The 17366-nt window shown below is 41.8% G+C and overlaps 2 protein-coding genes across 4 annotated transcripts; both read left to right on the top strand.

Moving 5' to 3' along the window:
- Nucleotides 1-226: 226 nt before the first annotated feature.
- LOC129853296 (UDP-glucuronosyltransferase 2A2-like) lies at nucleotides 227-6425 on the top strand. Of its 2 annotated transcripts, none has more exons than XM_055919181.1 (2): nucleotides 227-333; nucleotides 3500-6425. In XM_055919181.1, exon 2 carries the CDS (start codon nucleotides 3514-3516, stop codon nucleotides 5095-5097), a length of 1584 nt encoding a protein of 527 aa, XP_055775156.1. In that variant the 5' UTR covers nucleotides 227-333; nucleotides 3500-3513; the 3' UTR covers nucleotides 5098-6425. The 2 variants fall into 2 exon arrangements, with proteins under 2 accessions (XP_055775156.1, XP_055775157.1); XM_055919182.1 differs by lacking the exon at nucleotides 227-333 and adding an exon at nucleotides 1594-1699.
- A 101-nt stretch (nucleotides 6426-6526) lies between these two features.
- On the top strand, nucleotides 6527-12253 carry LOC129853295 (UDP-glucuronosyltransferase 2A2-like). 2 transcript variants are annotated; one of them, XM_055919179.1, is made up of 2 exons: nucleotides 6527-7092; nucleotides 10591-12253. In XM_055919179.1, exon 2 carries the CDS (start codon nucleotides 10605-10607, stop codon nucleotides 12186-12188), a length of 1584 nt encoding a protein of 527 aa, XP_055775154.1. In that variant the 5' UTR covers nucleotides 6527-7092; nucleotides 10591-10604; the 3' UTR covers nucleotides 12189-12253. The 2 variants fall into 2 exon arrangements, with proteins under 2 accessions (XP_055775154.1, XP_055775155.1); XM_055919180.1 differs by lacking the exon at nucleotides 6527-7092 and adding an exon at nucleotides 7136-7764.
- Nucleotides 12254-17366: the final 5113 nt, after the last annotated feature.

Below are 17366 nucleotides of genomic sequence, written 5' to 3'. Positions count from 1 at the left end.
TTTACTAAACAGTTTTTTTATGATTAGTTTCCATTTAAGTTTACGTTTCAGTTCACTATAACAATGTTGAACTAATGACCATTTCCTAATACATAACAGGAAGCCAACACATAAAAGCCTTACGCAATTACAGGTGTGTTATTACGCTGCATGTCAGAACTTGTGAACTTTGAACAAGAGAGCACAGATTAGTTGTGGCAGCATAAGTTAGGTTACTCCAGCTCAAAGCCACAGCCATAGGACTACTTTCACTGTTTGCAAACTGCTGTTTAGGGGGGGTTGGCCAAACATCACTTTAGATTTAAGGCTACTTGCAGACTGGGATCTTTTTTGGTAAGTGTTTATGTGAATAAAATCTAGTTTAAAGTAACAGTTAAAGTAGTGGAATATCGGAATAGTTAAACGTGTTGTTGAAACAGTTTCTGATCTCAGTACCTGATGTTGAAAACATAGCATCATCAGACCTACAACGTTCTCAACTCATTGGAACTCATATCGATCTATGTTTACAGAGAATTATAGAATACCTACAAACTTATATAGAAGAACTATAAACTTGACTTGATTCAATAGCCTTTACACAACATAAATGTCTAAGACCCTGGTGGAGTGGTGCCAGAAAAATAACACCTCCCTTAATGTCAACAAAACGAAGGAGCTGATCGTGGAATTCAGGAGACAGCAGAGGGAGCACGCTCCCATCCACCTCAACAGGACCGTAGTGGAGAGGGTGAAAAGCTTCATGTTCCTCTGCATGCACATCACTGACAACCTGAAATGGTCCATTCATACAGACAGTGTGGTGAAGAAAGCGCAACAGCGCCTTTTCAACCTCAGGAGGCTGAAGAAATTCAGCTTGGCCCCTAAGACTATCACAAACTTCTACAGATGCACCATTGAGAGCATCATGCTGGACTGTATCACCGTCTGGTACAGTAATTTCACCGTCCGCTACCGCAGAGCTCTCCAGAGGGTGGCGCTGTCAGCCGAAACGCATTAATGGGTGCACACTGCTGTGTCACTGGAAGGCCAAGAAGTGTCACTGGAAGGCCAAGAAGATCATCAAGGACCTCACGTGTCACAGGAATGCCAAGAAGATCATCAAGGACCTCAGCCATGACCTGTTCGACCCGCTACCATCTAGAAGGCGGAGACAGTACAGGTGCATTAAAACCGGGACCAAGAAAATGAAAAACAGTTTCTCCAAGCCATCAGACTGTTAAATAGTCACCATTAGCCGGCATCTGCACAGTACTCTGCCCTGGACCTTAGTCACTGTTAATACCCAGCTACTGTGACAGGTTAAAGGAAATACTAATAGCCTGTTATACATTAAAAAGTATTAGTAAGTTCATAGTATGTGAGGATCTTAAAACATCTAAGGTTAAGAAGTTCATGCATTCAGTATTAGTTGATAGATTGATAACATTTATATAATTGTGTTAAAATCCGTCAAGCATACAAAGGGTACGAATTGTGAGAGGAATGTGTAAACGTTATGTTGATTACTTTATGTTGTCGTAGGTAAAAGTGTTAATCTGTGATCTACTAAATGCTCCTAATCTATGAGCCTAAAATCGATTGCTTTGGTCTCCACTCAAATTCACGGAGAATTTGCGTTCTTTTTCTCATTGCACTAAAGATTCTCATGAGTAAACATTCCGTATCACAATTGGGATTCTTTCCCCCCCTTTTTCAGGTACGTTATTGATGATTAAAAAGAGTAATTTAAATGTAATAACTTGCTAACATGTCAAGAGTGTTTAAGGTTTGTTTTAGTAACATATTGAGGAAGTTAGTTAAGTTTGCAGAGAGTAATATGAACCGTGCTCGGTTGCAGCTAGCTTCGTACTGCTAGGTACTGCTACGTAGCTGCCATTTTATGTCGATTGTGAATGAACAGGTGCTTTGTTAATAAGAGATTTTGCGGCGTTATTTGTGTAATTGTTTTTCAAACACTTTATTGCCTGTTGATAAATTGAGTTATGGTTTACTGAGTTAAAGCTTTGTGCTTGACAGTTATATTGAAAATAGTATTTGTTTCAGTGATGTACAGTGTATACTGTTGTGACTTGAATAAGCCATGTACCCTACAAAACTATCTATTTCCTGTAGATCTGTTATTCTGTAAAATGTGTTACTTATGTAAAATGATTGCACTAAAAGTTCTCATGAGTAAACATTCCGTATCACAATTGTGATTCTTTCCCCCCCTTTTTCAGGGGTGTAACACTACCACCTGGTACTCTACCCCGCACCTTAGAGACTGCTGCGCTATGTACATAGACATTAAACAATGGTCACTTTAATATTGTTTGCATACTATTTTACCCACTTCATACGTATATACTGTACAGTGCCTTCAGAAAGTATTCATACCCCTAACATTTTGTTGTTACAGCCTGAATTCAAAATGTATTAAATATATTTTATTTCTCACCCATCTACACACAATACCCCATCATGACAAAGTTAAAACATGTTTTTAGACATTTTTACACATTTATTTAAAATTAAATAAAGAAATATACCATTTACATAAGTATTCACACCCCTGAGTCAATACATATTATAATCTTTCTGGGTAAGTCTCTAAGAGCTTTGCACATCTGGATTGTACAATATTTGCACATTATTCTTTTTTTAATTCTTCAAGCTCTGTCTAGTTGGTTGTTGATCATTGCTAGACAGCCATTTTCAAGTCTTGCCACAGACTCTCAAGATTACTTTTTACCCATCTGCCAATAGGTGCTCGTCGTTGCGAGGCATTGGAAAACCTCCCTGGTCTTCGTGGTCGAATCTGTGTTTGAAATTCACTGCTCGACTAAGGGACCTTACAGATAAATGTATGTGTGGGGTACGGAGATGAGATAGTCATAAAAAAATTATGTTAAACACTTACTGCACACAGAGTGAGTATCTTCTGATTTAACTTGTTATTATGCAAATATTTACCCCTGAACTTATTTAGACAAAGGGGTTGAACACTTATTGACTTAAGACATTTCAGCTTAAAATGTTTTCTGAATTTGTAAAAATGTCTAAAAACATAATTCCACTTTGACATTACGGGGTATTGTGTGCAGGACAGTGACACTAAATCTAAATTGAATTCATTTTAAATTCAGGCTGTAACACAACAAAATCTGAAAAAAGTTAAGGGGTGTGAATACTTTCTGAAGGCATTGTACATGACTAACATATGAATAACACAGTCAATTATTGATCTACACAGAAAAGTTGTATTTTTCTACAAGCATTAGCACTGGAACTGAGAACAACTACTTTATTGACTGAAAAAGTACTTTCTACAACTGTGATATGTGGTTGTCTCACCCAGCTATCTTAAGATGAATGCACTAATTGTAAGTCCCTCTGGATAAGAGTGTCTGTCTGCTTAGTGACTAAAATGTTAATGTAATTGAAACCTATTTATTAGGAAATAAGAGATGGAGTTTCTCTGTAACTAACTATTCTTCCTTTGTATCTTTTATCAAAGGATTCACCTAAGAGATGCATCAACCAGCCCTGGTCACGGTTGCTGTTCTGCTCTTCTCTCTCACCACTGTCTCTGGGGGGAATGTGCTGGTCTTCCCATTGGATGGAAGCCACTGGGTGAATATGAAAGTCCTCATCGAAGAGCTGTACTCCAGAGGCCATAGCATCACAGTGATTCGTCCAACCACCAACTGGTACATCAAGGAGAAATCCCCTCACTACTCGTGCATTACCATCCCAGTATCTGGTGGTGGATTTGTTGAGGAGGTCTTTAGATTGTTTGTGACCAGAAAATTGCAGATCCAAAGGGAGGGTGGAGGTTTCTGGTCTCGTATGAGTCTGGAGCTTGAGGTGGTGAAGGAGATCTATGAGATACACAAGGATTTGGTTGTAATGATAACTACGATATTCGAAGATGCCAAACTAATGCAATCACTTCGCGATGCAAATTATGACCTGGTTTTGACGGATCCTGCCATTGGTGGGGGCGTGTTTCTGGCTCACCGCATTGGTCTTCCTCTTGTCTTCAATGTCCGATGGACAGTCCAGGGCGAGGGTCACTTTGTCATAGCCCCCTCGCCTCTCTCATATGTCCCATTGCCAGGAGCACTGTTGACAGACAAAATGACTTTTCAAGAGAGAGTCATAAATGTTCTGTTTTATCTTTTTACAAGGTTTCAATTTGCATACGTCATGGACCCTAACTACATTCCGTTCGTACATCGTTACTTCGGCCCTGACGTTCACTACATGTCATTGTTTCAGGCAGCAGACATATGGCTCATGAGGAATGACTTTACCTTTGAGTTTCCGCGGCCCACCATGCCAAACGTGGTCTACATGGGCGGCTTCCAGTGCAAGCCCTCGAAGCCGCTTCCCCAGGACATGGAGGACTTTGTTCAGAAGGCCGGGGACCATGGGGTCATCATGATGTCCCTGGGGACCTTGGTGGGACAACTTCCTGAGGACATCGCTGAGGACATCGCAGCTGCTTTCGCCAAACTGCCTCAGGGGGTCGTCTGGAGACACACTGGGAAGAGACCCACCTCCGTGGGCAACAACACCTTACTAGTGGATTGGCTCCCACAGAATGACCTCCTTGGACACCCCAAGACCCGAGCCTTTGTTGCCCACGGCGGAACCAATGGAGTCCAGGAGGCCATCTACCATGGTGTCCCTATTGTCGGCCTCCCGTTGGTCTTCGACCAGCATGATAACCTCAATAGGATGAAGGCTAAGGGAGTGGCTAAGATAGTGGACATCGCCACCGTAGACAGAGACATCTTCCTGGAGGCAGTGAAGGCTGTTCTCTATGAGCCAACCTACAGGGAGAACATGCAGAGGCTATCCAGGCTGCACAGGGACCAGCCCATGAAACCACTGGACCGCGCCATGTTCTGGATTGAGTTTGTCATGAGGAACAAAGGAGCGGCACATCTGAGGACAGAGTCCTATAAGATGTCCTGGTTCACCTACCACTCTGTTGACGTCGTAGCCACGCTACTGGCCATTGTGTTGCTCATAATGCTGGTTAGCACTTTAGCTGTAAGGTTTTTATGGTGTAAGGTGTTTTGTAGGAGGAAAGTGAAACATGAATGATATCAATGTATTAATGAATATTAATATATTATCAAATTATCATTGATAAAATATTCAAAATATTATTTGATGGTATTCTTCCTAACATCAACAAGGAGGTCACAATCATTTATGTGGGTATTTTACACAATACAATTGGTTACTTTTGGCAATATATATTTGTATTCCATTTTTTAAATGTCACCCTCACATTAAGTATTGTACTCCAAATTTGATAGTACTGTATGTTGTAAATGTTGTACGACAGCAAAAAAAACTCACTTGAGTTGCCTGGTTGAGAGAAAGAGAGAAAGAGAAAGAGAGGTCTCTCTGATAGGTGACAAGAGCTGATGAAACTCCTGGATCTGATTACAAATAGTTATTACATTTGTATAACAAGGCCAAAGGGCCGTGTGTACGACGTGCATGTGTGTACGCCTGTGGTTGTGTGTCCAGAGCATAGCCTCACCTCCCAGGGGATGTGTCCATGGTACCGCTGTGGTTTAGCAGGATGCTGCATCTCAGCTTCAGCTCTTCCTTCAGCTCTCTGCGTAGCTTCTCTCCTTGAAGTTTAGGAAAGGCAAAGAGTTAATGGAGTGAGACAAAGAGCTGTAGGTAGGCTCGTAGGTAGGCTAAAGGTTGTAAAGCACTCTACAACAATTTTGTTATCTGATTTATAGCAACCCAAATCAATAGAACTTCAATAGAATGCAGAGTTGCTGCATGCAAATCACTTGATTAGAAATATAAAATAATTTAAATTCATAAATTATTCATAAATTCTTTAGCTCTATGAACCTGAGGTCGCTACCTCACTTTTTTTTAAACCTAAAATATACCACATACTGGTCTGCTGAGCAAGCTCAGTTCAAGAAAACCTGCATGTTGTTTCCCTGCAGTACTGTAGCTATTTTTCCCATGGTCAAATAAAATCTAAGAATTAACACAAAAAACCTCATAGCATTTATACTACTACTATTACTACCATGCAGACTCCCCTTCCCTGTTAGATGCTTCCACACTTTTCAGAATGTCACGACTCCCGCCGAAGTCGGTCCCTCTCCTTGTTCGGGTGGCGTTTGGTGGTCGACGTCACCGGTCTTCTAGCCATCGCCGCTCCACCTTTTCATTTTCCATTTGTTTTGTCTTGTTTTCCCGCACACCTGCTTTACATCCCCTCATTACTCTACGTGCATATTATCCTCTGTTCCCCCCATGTCTGTGTGTGGTGTTGTTTGTTGTAAAGTGTATGTGCACTCTAGACTGGTTTGCGACAGGTTATTTCGACCCGTATTTTGTGGTTCTGGGTACACTGTTTTGCCTTATTAAAGTGCTCCGGTTGTTACCCATTTCTGCTCTCCTGTGCCTGACTTCCCTGCAGCCAGTTACGCACCTTTTACACAGAATAAGAAGTGTGTGCACAGACAGGCAGTAATTTATATATAGACACTGAAAACATTGCTAAGGTGTGTTGAAAACAGACCGTATTATCCATGAATTATGGCCCATAATACTTATAGTATCACCTCTGACTGTATTCAAATGACATGGATATCAAACATAATTTGCAGTAGGCTGCATAGAGTACTTAGGAGAATGCCACACATGACCGGCCTTGGACCCACTCCCTGGACCAACTCCAATTTTAGTTTTTCAAACAGATTTGTTAATTATTTCATTTCAGTTTACTAAACAGTTTTTTCATGATTAGTTTCCATTTAAGTTAACGTTTCAGTTCACTATAACAATGTTGAACTAAATGACCATTTCCTAATACATAACAGGAAGCCAACACATAAAAGCCTTACGCAATTACAGGTGTGTTATTACGCTGCATGTCAGAACTTGTGAACTTTGAACAAGAGAGCACAGATTAGTTGTGGCAGCATAAGTTAGGTTACTCCAGCTCAAAGCCACAGCCATAGGACTACTTTCACTGTTTGCAAACTGCTGTTTAGGGGGGGTTGGCCAAACATCACTAGATTTAAGGCTACTTGCAGACTGGGATCTTTTTTGGTAAGTGTTTATATGAATAAAATCTAGTTTAAAGTAACAGTTAAAGTAGTGGAATATCGGAATAGTTAAACGTGTTGTTGAAACAGTTTCTGATCTCAGTACCTGGTGTTGAAAACATGGCATCAACAGACCTACAACGTTCTCAGATTAACCCATTGGAACTCATATCGATCTATGTTTACAGAGAATTATAGAATAACAAAAAAATTATATAAAAGAACTATAAACTTGACTTGATTCAATAGCCTTTACACAACATAAATGTCAAACATCTCAAGAAGCATCCTCCACAAACATTTGTAATTATACAAATTCATATAAAACTCAGCATCACCATTCAAATTATATTAACTTCTTTGATTGAATATTTTCAGTGAGGTCTAACAAAGCTTTTAGTAAGGTATGTAACCAAAATAATGTTTTTTAAAGAGACGTTGTCAGAGTAGCTTCCATCCTATACATATTTCGTGTTGCATCTGGGCTTTGCCAGTGGAAACAATTGTGTCACGTAACAAGCCAGCTTTATCCAGACATAGAGAGAACTTGCACAACTTTAGAAGTAATGTGCCTGAAGGCTTGACAATAACTGGGAGAATTGTGACAGCATTGGAAGACCTCATAGCATTACACAGTGCCTCTACATTTTCAATATACATTGACTACTTATTTACAGTAAGTGTAAAGGTTTTTATTGTGTACATTTTTTTCTCAAAAATTGTCTTTCGTTAACTAACACTCGCACTGACTCTTTCCCCCTTACTAGCTCAGACTTTGCTGATAGCTACTTTATCGAGGGAAAATGTACTTACTAAGACTGTGATATGTGAAGAAAGAACTCTCCGGGAAAAAGAAAGGTGAAGGTGTATGTTTCATGATTCACTACTCATGGTGTGATTGTGGTAACGTACAGTAGAGGAACTCAAGTCCATTTGTTCTCCCAATGTGGAATACATCACCATCAAATGCTGACTGCATTACCTTCTAAGATAATTTCTTCGGTCATCGTCACGGCCGTGTATATTTCCCCCAAGCCGACACTGTGACGGCTCACAAGGAACTCTGGACTTTGTGCAAACTGGAAACCGCATATCTTGCGGCCGCATTTACTGTAACGACAAGACAGCCTACAGGGAAGAGGTTTTAAGACCCTGGTGGAGTGGTGCCAGAAAAATAACACCTCCCTCAATGTCAACAAAACGAAGGAGCTGATCGTGGAATTCAGGAGACAGCAGAGGGAGCACGCTCCCATCCACCTCAACAGGACCGTAGTGGAGAGGGTGAAAAGCTTCATGTTCCTCGGCATGCACATCACTGACAACCTGAAATGGTCCATTCATACAGACAGTGTTGTGAAGAAGGCGCAACAGCGCCTTTTCAACCTCAGGAGGCAGAAGAAATTCAGCTTGGCCCCTAAGACTATCACAAACTTCTACAGATGCATCATTGAGAGCATCCTGCTGGACTGTATCACCGCCTGGTACAGTAATTTCACCGTCCGCTACCGCAGAGCTCTCCAGAGGGTGGTGCGGTCAGCCGAAACGCATTACTGGGGGCACACTGCTGTGTCACAGGAATGCCAAGAAGATCATCAAGGACCTCAGCCATGACCTGTTCGACCCGCTACCATCTAGAAGGCGGAGACAGTACAGGTGCATTAAAACCGGGACCAAGAAAATGAAAAACAGTTTGTATCTCTAAGCCATCAGACTGTTAAATAGTCACCATTAGCCGGCATCCGCCCAGTACTCTGCCCTGGACCTTAGTAACTGTTAATAGCCAGCAACCACCTGGTACTCTACCCCCCCCCCCCACCTTAGAGACTGCTGCGCTATGTACATAGATATTAAACAATGGTCACTTTAATAATGTTTGCATACTATTTTACCCACTTCATATGTACGTATATACTGTACAGTGCCTTCAGAAAGTATTCATACCCTTAACATTTTGTTGTTACAGCCTGAATTGAAAATGTATTAATATATTTTTATTTTATTTCTCACCCATCTACACACAATACCACATCATGACAAAGTTAAAACATGTTTTTAGACATTTTTACACATTTATTTAAAATGAAATAAAGAAATATACTATTTACATAAGTATTCACACCCCTGAGTCAATACATGTTAGAATCACCTTTGGCAACGATTACAGCTGTGAGTCTTTCTGGGTAAGTCTCTAAGAGCTTTGCACAGCTGGATTGTACAATATTTGCACATTATTCTTATTTCAATTCTTCAAGCTCTGTCAAGATGGTTGTTGATCATTGCTAGACAGCCATTTTCAAGTCTTGCCACAGACTTTCAATATTTTTTTTTACCCATCTGCCAATAGGTGCCCTTCTTTGCGAGGCATTGGAAAACCTCCCTGGTCTTCGTGGTTGAATCTGTGTTTGAAATTCACTGCTCGACTAAGGGACCTTACAGATAATTGTATTTGTGGGGTACAGAGATGAGATAGTCATAAAAAAATATATATTAATCACTTATTGCACTCAGAGTGAGTCTATGCAACTTATGATGTAACGTGTTATGCAAATCTTTACCCCTGAACTTATTCAGACAAAGGGGTTGAACACTTATTGACTTAAGACATTTCAGCTTAAAATGTGTCAGGACTTCTAAAAGTAGTGGGTGGAGAAGTCAGGCGCAGGGAGCAGGATAGTTTGATACGTGGATATATTTATTCCCAAACAACAGAGTGTCGGTCAACGCCACACACACGGGCGCTAAAAGACCCAGTCCAAAACAAACAGGACGAAACGGTTCGGGAAATAAAATCCACCAAAATAAACACACACCAAATAACAGAAAAACTAGCCCGCACAAAAGCCGGCGGGCCTACCGGGTTTAAATAAGCCCAAAACCAAAACCCAAACAAGAAACAGGTGCACTAATCAGACCACACTAAATGAAACAGAAAAGGGGATCGGTAGCAGCTAGTAGGCCGGCGACGACGACCGCCGCCCGAACAGGAAGAGGCACCATTTTCGGAGGGATTCTTGACAAAATGTTTTCTGAATTTGTAAAAATGTCTAAAAACATAATTCCACTTTGACATTACGGGGTATTGTGTGCAGGACAGTGACACAAAATCTCAATTGAATTAATTTTCAATTCAGGCTGTAACACAACAAAATCTGAAAAAGGTCAAGGGGTGTGAATACTTTCTGAAGGCACTGTACATGAAAAACATATGAATAACACAGTCAATTATTGATCTACACAGAAAAGTTGTATTTTTCTACAAGCATTAGCACTAGAACTGAGAACAACTACTTTATTGACTGAAAAAGTACCTTCTACAACTGTGATATGTGGTTGTCTCACCCAGCTATCTTAAGATGAATGCACTAATTGTAAGTCCCTCTGGATAAGAGTGTCTGTCTGCTTAGTGACTAAAATGTTAATGTAATTGAAACCTATTTATTAGGAAATAAGAGATGGAGTTTCTCTGTAACTAACTATTCTTCCTTTGTATCTTTTATCAAAGGATTCACCTAAGAGATGCATCAACCAGCCCTGGTCACGGTTGCTGTTCTGCTCTTCTCTCTCACCACTGTCTCTGGGGGGAATGTGCTGGTCTTCCCATTGGATGGAAGCCACTGGGTGAATATGAAAGTCCTCATCGAAGAGCTGTACACCAGAGGCCATAGCATCACAGTGATTCGTCCAACCACCAACTGGTACATCAAGGAGAAATCCCCTCACTACTCGTGCATTACCATCCCAGTATCTGGTGGTGGATTTGTTGAGGAGGTCTTTAGTTTGTTTGTGACCAGACAATTGCAGATCCAAAGGGAGGGTGGAGGTTTCTGGTCTCGTATGAGTCTGGAGATTGAGGTGGTGAAGGAGTTATATGAGTTACACAAGGATTTGGTTGTAATGATGACTACGATATTCGAAGATGCCGAACTAATGCAATCACTTCGCGATGCAAATTATGACCTGGTTTTGACGGATCCTGCCATTGGTGGGGGCGTGTTTCTGGCTCACCGCATTGGTCTTCCTCTTGTCTTCAATGTCCGATGGACAGTCCAGGGCGATGGTCACTTTGCCATAGCCCCCTCGCCTGTCTCATATGTCCCATTGCCAGGAGCACTGTTGACAGACAAAATGACTTTTCAAGAGAGAGTCATAAATGTTCTGTTTTATCTTTTTACAAGGTTTCAAATTGCATACGTCATGGACCCTAACTACATTCCGTTCGTCCATCGTTACTTCGGCCCTGACGTTCACTACATGTCATTGTTCCAGGCAGCAGACATATGGCTCATGAGGAATGACTTTACCTTTGAGTTTCCGCGGCCCACCATGCCAAACGTGGTCTACATGGGCGGCTTCCAGTGCAAGCCCTCGAAGCCGCTTCCCCAGGACATGGAGGACTTTGTCCAGAAGTCCGGGGACCATGGGGTCATCATGATGTCCCTGGGGACCTTGGTGGGACAACTTCCTGAGGACATCGCTGAGGACATCGCAGCTGCTTTCGCCAAACTGCCTCAGAGGGTCGTCTGGAGGCACACTGGGAAGAGACCCACCTCCGTGGGCAACAACACTTTACTAGTGGATTGGCTCCCCCAGAATGACCTCCTTGGACACCCCAAGACCCGAGCCTTTGTTGCCCACGGCGGAACCAATGGAGTCCAGGAGGCCATCTACCATGGTGTCCCTATTGTCGGCCTCCCGTTGGTCTTCGACCAGCATGATAACCTCAATAGGATGAGGGCTAAGGGAGTGGCTAAGATAGTGGACATCGCCACCGTAGACAGAGACATCTTCCTGGAGGCAGTGAAGGCTGTTCTCTATGAGCCGACCTACAGGGAGAATATGCAGAGGCTATCCAGGCTGCACAGAGACCAGCTCATGAAACCACTGGACCGCGCCATGTTCTGGATTGAGTTTGTCATGAGGAACAAAGGAGCAGCACATCTGAGGACAGAGTCCTATAAGATGTCCTGGTTCACCTACCACTCTGTTGACGTCGTAGCCACGCTACTGGCCATTGTGTTGCTCATAATGCTGGTTAGCACTTTAGCTGTAAGGTTTTTGTGGCGTAAGGTGTTTTGTAGGAGGAAAGTGAAACATGAATGATATCAATGTATTAATGAATATTAATATATTATCAAATTATCATTAATAAAATATTCAAAACATTATTTGATGGTATTCTTCCTAACATCAATAAGAAGGTCACAATCATTTATGTGGGTATTTGAAACAATACAGTTGGTTACTTTTGACAATATATCTTTGCATTCCATTTTTTAAATGTCACCCTCACATTAAGTATTGTGCTCCAAATGTGATATTACTGTATATTGTAAATGTTGTACTACAGAGGTAAGTAAGGCATAGGTAAACAAAGAGTTAAGGGACTGAGGCAAAGAGCTGTAGGTCGGCTAAAGCTTGTAAAGCATTCTACGCCAATTTTGTTATTTATAGCAACCCAAATCAATAGAACTTCAATAGAATGCAGAGTTGCTACTTGATTAAAAATATAAAATAATTTAAATTCATACATTATTAATAAACTATTTAGTTCTATGAACCTGAGGTCGCTACCTCCCTTTTTTTTTAACCTAAAATGCTCAGTAGACCACATACTGGTCCACATGGTAGGCTATGTGGCCTGCTGAGCATTGGGTCCATGCAGTGTTGCTGTCACGCCCTGACCTTAGAATAAATACTATGTTTTCTGTATTATTTTGGTCAGGTCAAGGTGTGATGAGGGTGGGTATGATTGTTTTGTATTGTCTAGGGTTTTTGTATGTCTAGGTGTGTGTGTGTAGTCTAGGCATATGTAGGTCTATGGTGGCCTGAATTGGTTCCCAATCAGAGGCAGCTGTTTATCGTTGTCTCTGATTGGGGATCCTATTTAGGTTGCCATTTTCCAGTTTGGTTTGTGGGTTATTGTCTATGTGAAGTTGCATGTCTGCACTCGTTGTATATAGCGTTCATGTTTGTTTTGTTATTTTGTTTAGTTTGATTAGTGTTATTTCTTTATTAAAAGATGTATGTATTCACATCACGCTGCACCTTGGTCTCCTCACTACGACGAACGTGACAGTTGCCAACTTAGCGACTTTCGCGCTATATTTAGCGAGTATTCAGACCCCTCTAGCGACACATTTTCAAAAAAGCGCCGAGCGACAAATCTAGCGACTTTTTCTGGTGTTATTGGAGACTTTTGGAGACTCTGACGTGAAAGCACGTATCGTTCTTACTATTCTCAAGGAGCAGCGGGTGCTGCTGTGGGCCCCACCCCTGTCCCAAAGCACTCACAGACGGCCCAGTCCTCACACAGCAGTCCTTCCCAGGTGCAGTCAGAGCAGGAGATGTTCACCCCTCCGCGTCCAGACTGCAAATGAATCACACATGCGGGAAGCTGCCGCTGGCTGATCCAGCCCTGGCTTACATAAAAATAAAAAAAATACCTGAACTAGGGCCAGACTAGTTACCATAATTTTCTCACTTTGCCATTGACAGTTTTTTCTATTGTCCCTTTTTGGTCCATTTAGATTGTTAATGTATACATATATATCTCTATTTTATTTTTAAATATTACGGTTAAAAATGTTCATGTTTTACTGTGACTTGTTGTAGGCTCCTCAGTGGACCATAAGATTAAAAACCGAACCAAATTAAGAAAACTAAACTAAAAAAAAAAAAAAATTTTTTTTTTAAACTAAGTAACTCCGCCAAAGTGTCTCTTTTGGGTCACTTTTGCCGGTCCCAAGTCCGGATAAAGGAGGAGGATTGGAATTGTGACATTAAAAAGTTGTGACATTAAAAAGTTCATTTGTAGTTCTAAACATATTTAGGGTGTTTTTTACTCACTTTGTCTCTCCCACAACGTTATTCCTCTCTCCTACAGCTTCCATCACAATTACATGCACATGGTAAATTATGCAAATTGGGTGATGACGTCATTTAGCGACTTCTAGTGACTTTTAGGACAGCCAATAGCTACTTTTCTTACTGAGGAGGTGGCAACACTGGGTCCATGTCACCACTCACTCACCACTGACCAGTAGCTGAAATGAAGCTCTACCGCTTTAAATAGTCATCCCTCTCCAGACTGCTCTAGCTTAGAGAGCTGCGCAAAATCTGGTTTATTTAGTATGAAGATATGTTGATACTGCTTCTCCCAATACACATCCATTTTCACGCCTATAGGCGATGTCATGGGCAATTATCTTTTTACCTCAATGTGACTCACAATCGTGTCCCTCCGAACTGCGCATGTGCATGCTGCCAAATCAAAGGCACTATGACAGATCTACAAGTTGCAAGATGAATCAGGAAAGTAGCAGATATGCCAGTCGGTAGTGCCAGGAGGACACAATAGAAGATGTCATACATGTAGCTGTCAACATGCAATGGGACCAGGGATGAGAATAAGGTGTGCCTCCATGACACTACAATTGTTGTAATCTACCCAATTCATATTGGTTTATCAATATTATTACATTGTAGGCCTAATATCAAAGTTAGTCTGCAATCAGGGTTAGGCCTAGTAGAATGTATTTACATTTTGTATTAACCTTTATTTAAACATGGAGTCACATTGAGATAAAAAAAATATTTTACAAGAGAGCCCTGTATAGGTTTACAAACAAAAACCAGTGCATAAATAAAGCACAACAGCCTTACATAAACATTACAAATAACTACACACTATAATAAAACACATAATACACATTAAACATATTTAAGAAAAGCAATTACACTCTGTAACATAAAGTCTCCAATCAATAATTTAAGGCACCAGAATATCTAATTGCAATGAATTCTGTGTATTGTTCCACACATAAGGGGGGGGAGTAAAAGCACATTTCCCCAATTCTGTGGCGAACAAAAGCATCTCCAGAGTTAAATTAAGATATTAAGATTTAGTTCAGTAACATGAACAATTCTCACGGGGCATGTGTACGCTAGCAAGCGGTAAATTGCCGCATGCCACTTAGGCCGCCCATTGTGACTAGCTTGAGGGCGTACTGGCAGCATATGGCAGCCCTTTCGATTGTGCGTCAAGAATTCAGCATTGCAAGTTTGTATGAAGGTCTGGTTATTAAATGGGTAAATAGTTCAATAGTTGTGTAGCGACCCGCACAGACAGCTGTGTGTTATGTGTTAGGCTAGTAGGTGGTTGTGTTGTACTGACCAGTACCCAGTGTTCGCGGGGTCCGACATGTCAATCAACCTGCTATCTGCCAATCACGGGAATGCCTGGAATGTTCTGATGCCGGGCATCTTGGCGGTTGGCGGAGTGGCGTGGAGGGGGGTTGGGCATGGAACATGGAGCAGATATGATGCAGATGGAGCATTGGAAGTTAAGACCAGGTTTAGCCTTTGTTCTCTCTCTTACGTCTGGGCTTCACAAGAGAAGGTCACGATTGGCTTGTGGGTTATGTGTCATTTATTTGGCGTGGGCTACGGCCAAACAGTAGCCTGTGTAAAGTTGGTTTAATAAACCGTCAATTCGCAAACTCAATCCTTTTGTCTGGACGATTGTTCATTTATGATCTAGTCAGGTCATTACAGTAATATGCTCTAAAACGCTCTGGTGACAAAACAAACTTTGCTGCCCTGTTTCCAATTGTCCACATGGCTGGGAGAACCTATGTAAGTAAATACATTTCGAAAATAAAAAAACATGTATTATTAGCTAGCTAGCTAGCTACAGTACAGGCTAACTCAAATTAGCTGCTAAATGAGCTAGCTAGCTATCTAACCAACTTTACATACTGAATAGATAGCTAGCTAAGTTAATTAAATATCACCAGGTACTTAATTAGATAGCTGTTTTGATGTATTTATCACTGTAAAAACTCCAAATGCATTTGTAGGTAGCTAGCTAACAACCATGGAGGCGGGTGAAAGGATAGCAGCCCCAACTGTCAAAGTGAGAGAGTAAGCTATTCTGGATAGGGCAGGTAATTGTATAGTTCCAGTCCCTCGAAGTGAGGATGGAGATGATAAAAAACATAATATTCAGTGCGGTGTAATTTGAGTATAATGAAGTCTGTTTCTTGAGAGGTTTTCTGTCCTCAGATAAAGAGAGCTATGAAAGCCTGTCTACAGATGAATAAGGTCCCACTGAAGAGCAGTGGGTCTCAGTCCTGGTCCAGGGGACTCAAAGGGGTGCACATACCGAGATGAGATCCTCAGACCCCTTGTGAGACCATATGCTGACACATGCACATTTGTGGCCTGCTGGAGGTCATTTTGCAGGGCTCTGGCAGTGCTCCTCCTTGCACAAAGGCGGAGGTAGCGGTCCTGCTGCTGGGTTGTTGCCCTCCTACGGCCTCCTCCATGTCTCCTGATGTACTGGCCTGTCTCCTGGTAGCGCCTCCATGCTCTGGACACTACGCTGACAGACACAGCAAACCTTCTTGCCACAGCTCGCATTGATGTGCCATCCTGGATGAGCTGCACTACCTGAGCCACTTGTGTGGGTTGTAGACTCCGTCTCATGCTACCACTAGAGTGAAAGCACCGCCAGCATTCAAAAGTGACCAAAACATCAGCCAGGAAGCATAGGAACTGAGAAGTGGTCTGTGGTCACCACCTGCAGAACCACTCCTTTATTGGGGGTGTCTTACTAATTGCCTATAATTTCCACCTTTTGTCTATTCCATTTGCACAACAGCATGTGAAATTTATTGTCAATCAGTGTTGCTTCCTAAGTGGACAGTTTGATTTCACAGAAGTGTGATTGACTTGGAGTTACAATGTGTTGTTTAAGTGTTCCCTTTATTTTTTTGAGCAGTGTATTATTTCTTACATTGTTACCCCAGGAAATCCTAAGTCTTATTACATACAGCCGGGAAGAACTATTGGATATAAGAGCAACGTCAATTTACCAACATTATGACCAGGAATACGACTTCCCGAAGCAGATCCTCTCTTCGGACCACCACCCAGGACAATGTATTTAATCCCAGCAGCTGACCGAAAAAAACGGCGACGCAGAAGGGGCAGACGGAGCGGTCTTCTGGTCAGGCTTCGTAAATGGGCACATCGCTCACCACTCCCGGGTATACTACTCGCCAATGTCCAGTCTCTTGACAACAAGGTAGACAACATTTGAGCAAGGGTTGCCTTCCAGAGAGACATCAGAGACTGTAACATTCTTTGTTTCACAGAAACATGGTTCTCTTGGGATATGTTGTCGGAATCGGTCCAGCAAACAGGCTTCTCCATGCATCGCCCTCTGGGAAGAGTAAGGGCGGGGGTGTATGCTTTATGACTAACAACTCATGGTGT

This window comes from Salvelinus fontinalis, chromosome 4 (genome assembly GCF_029448725.1).
Source record: "Salvelinus fontinalis isolate EN_2023a chromosome 4, ASM2944872v1, whole genome shotgun sequence".
Lineage (NCBI taxonomy): Eukaryota > Metazoa > Chordata > Actinopteri > Salmoniformes > Salmonidae > Salvelinus > Salvelinus fontinalis.
Note: the sequence above shows the minus strand (reverse complement) of the source record. Positions and strands in the feature narration are given on the sequence as shown.

What these genes read in the sequence shown, in the direction of transcription:
- LOC129853296 (XM_055919181.1), top strand. Translation starts at nt 3,514, where the DNA reads ATGCATCAACCAGCCCTGGTCACGGTTGCTGTTCTGCTCTTCTCTCTC.
- LOC129853295 (XM_055919179.1), top strand. Translation starts at nt 10,605, where the DNA reads ATGCATCAACCAGCCCTGGTCACGGTTGCTGTTCTGCTCTTCTCTCTC.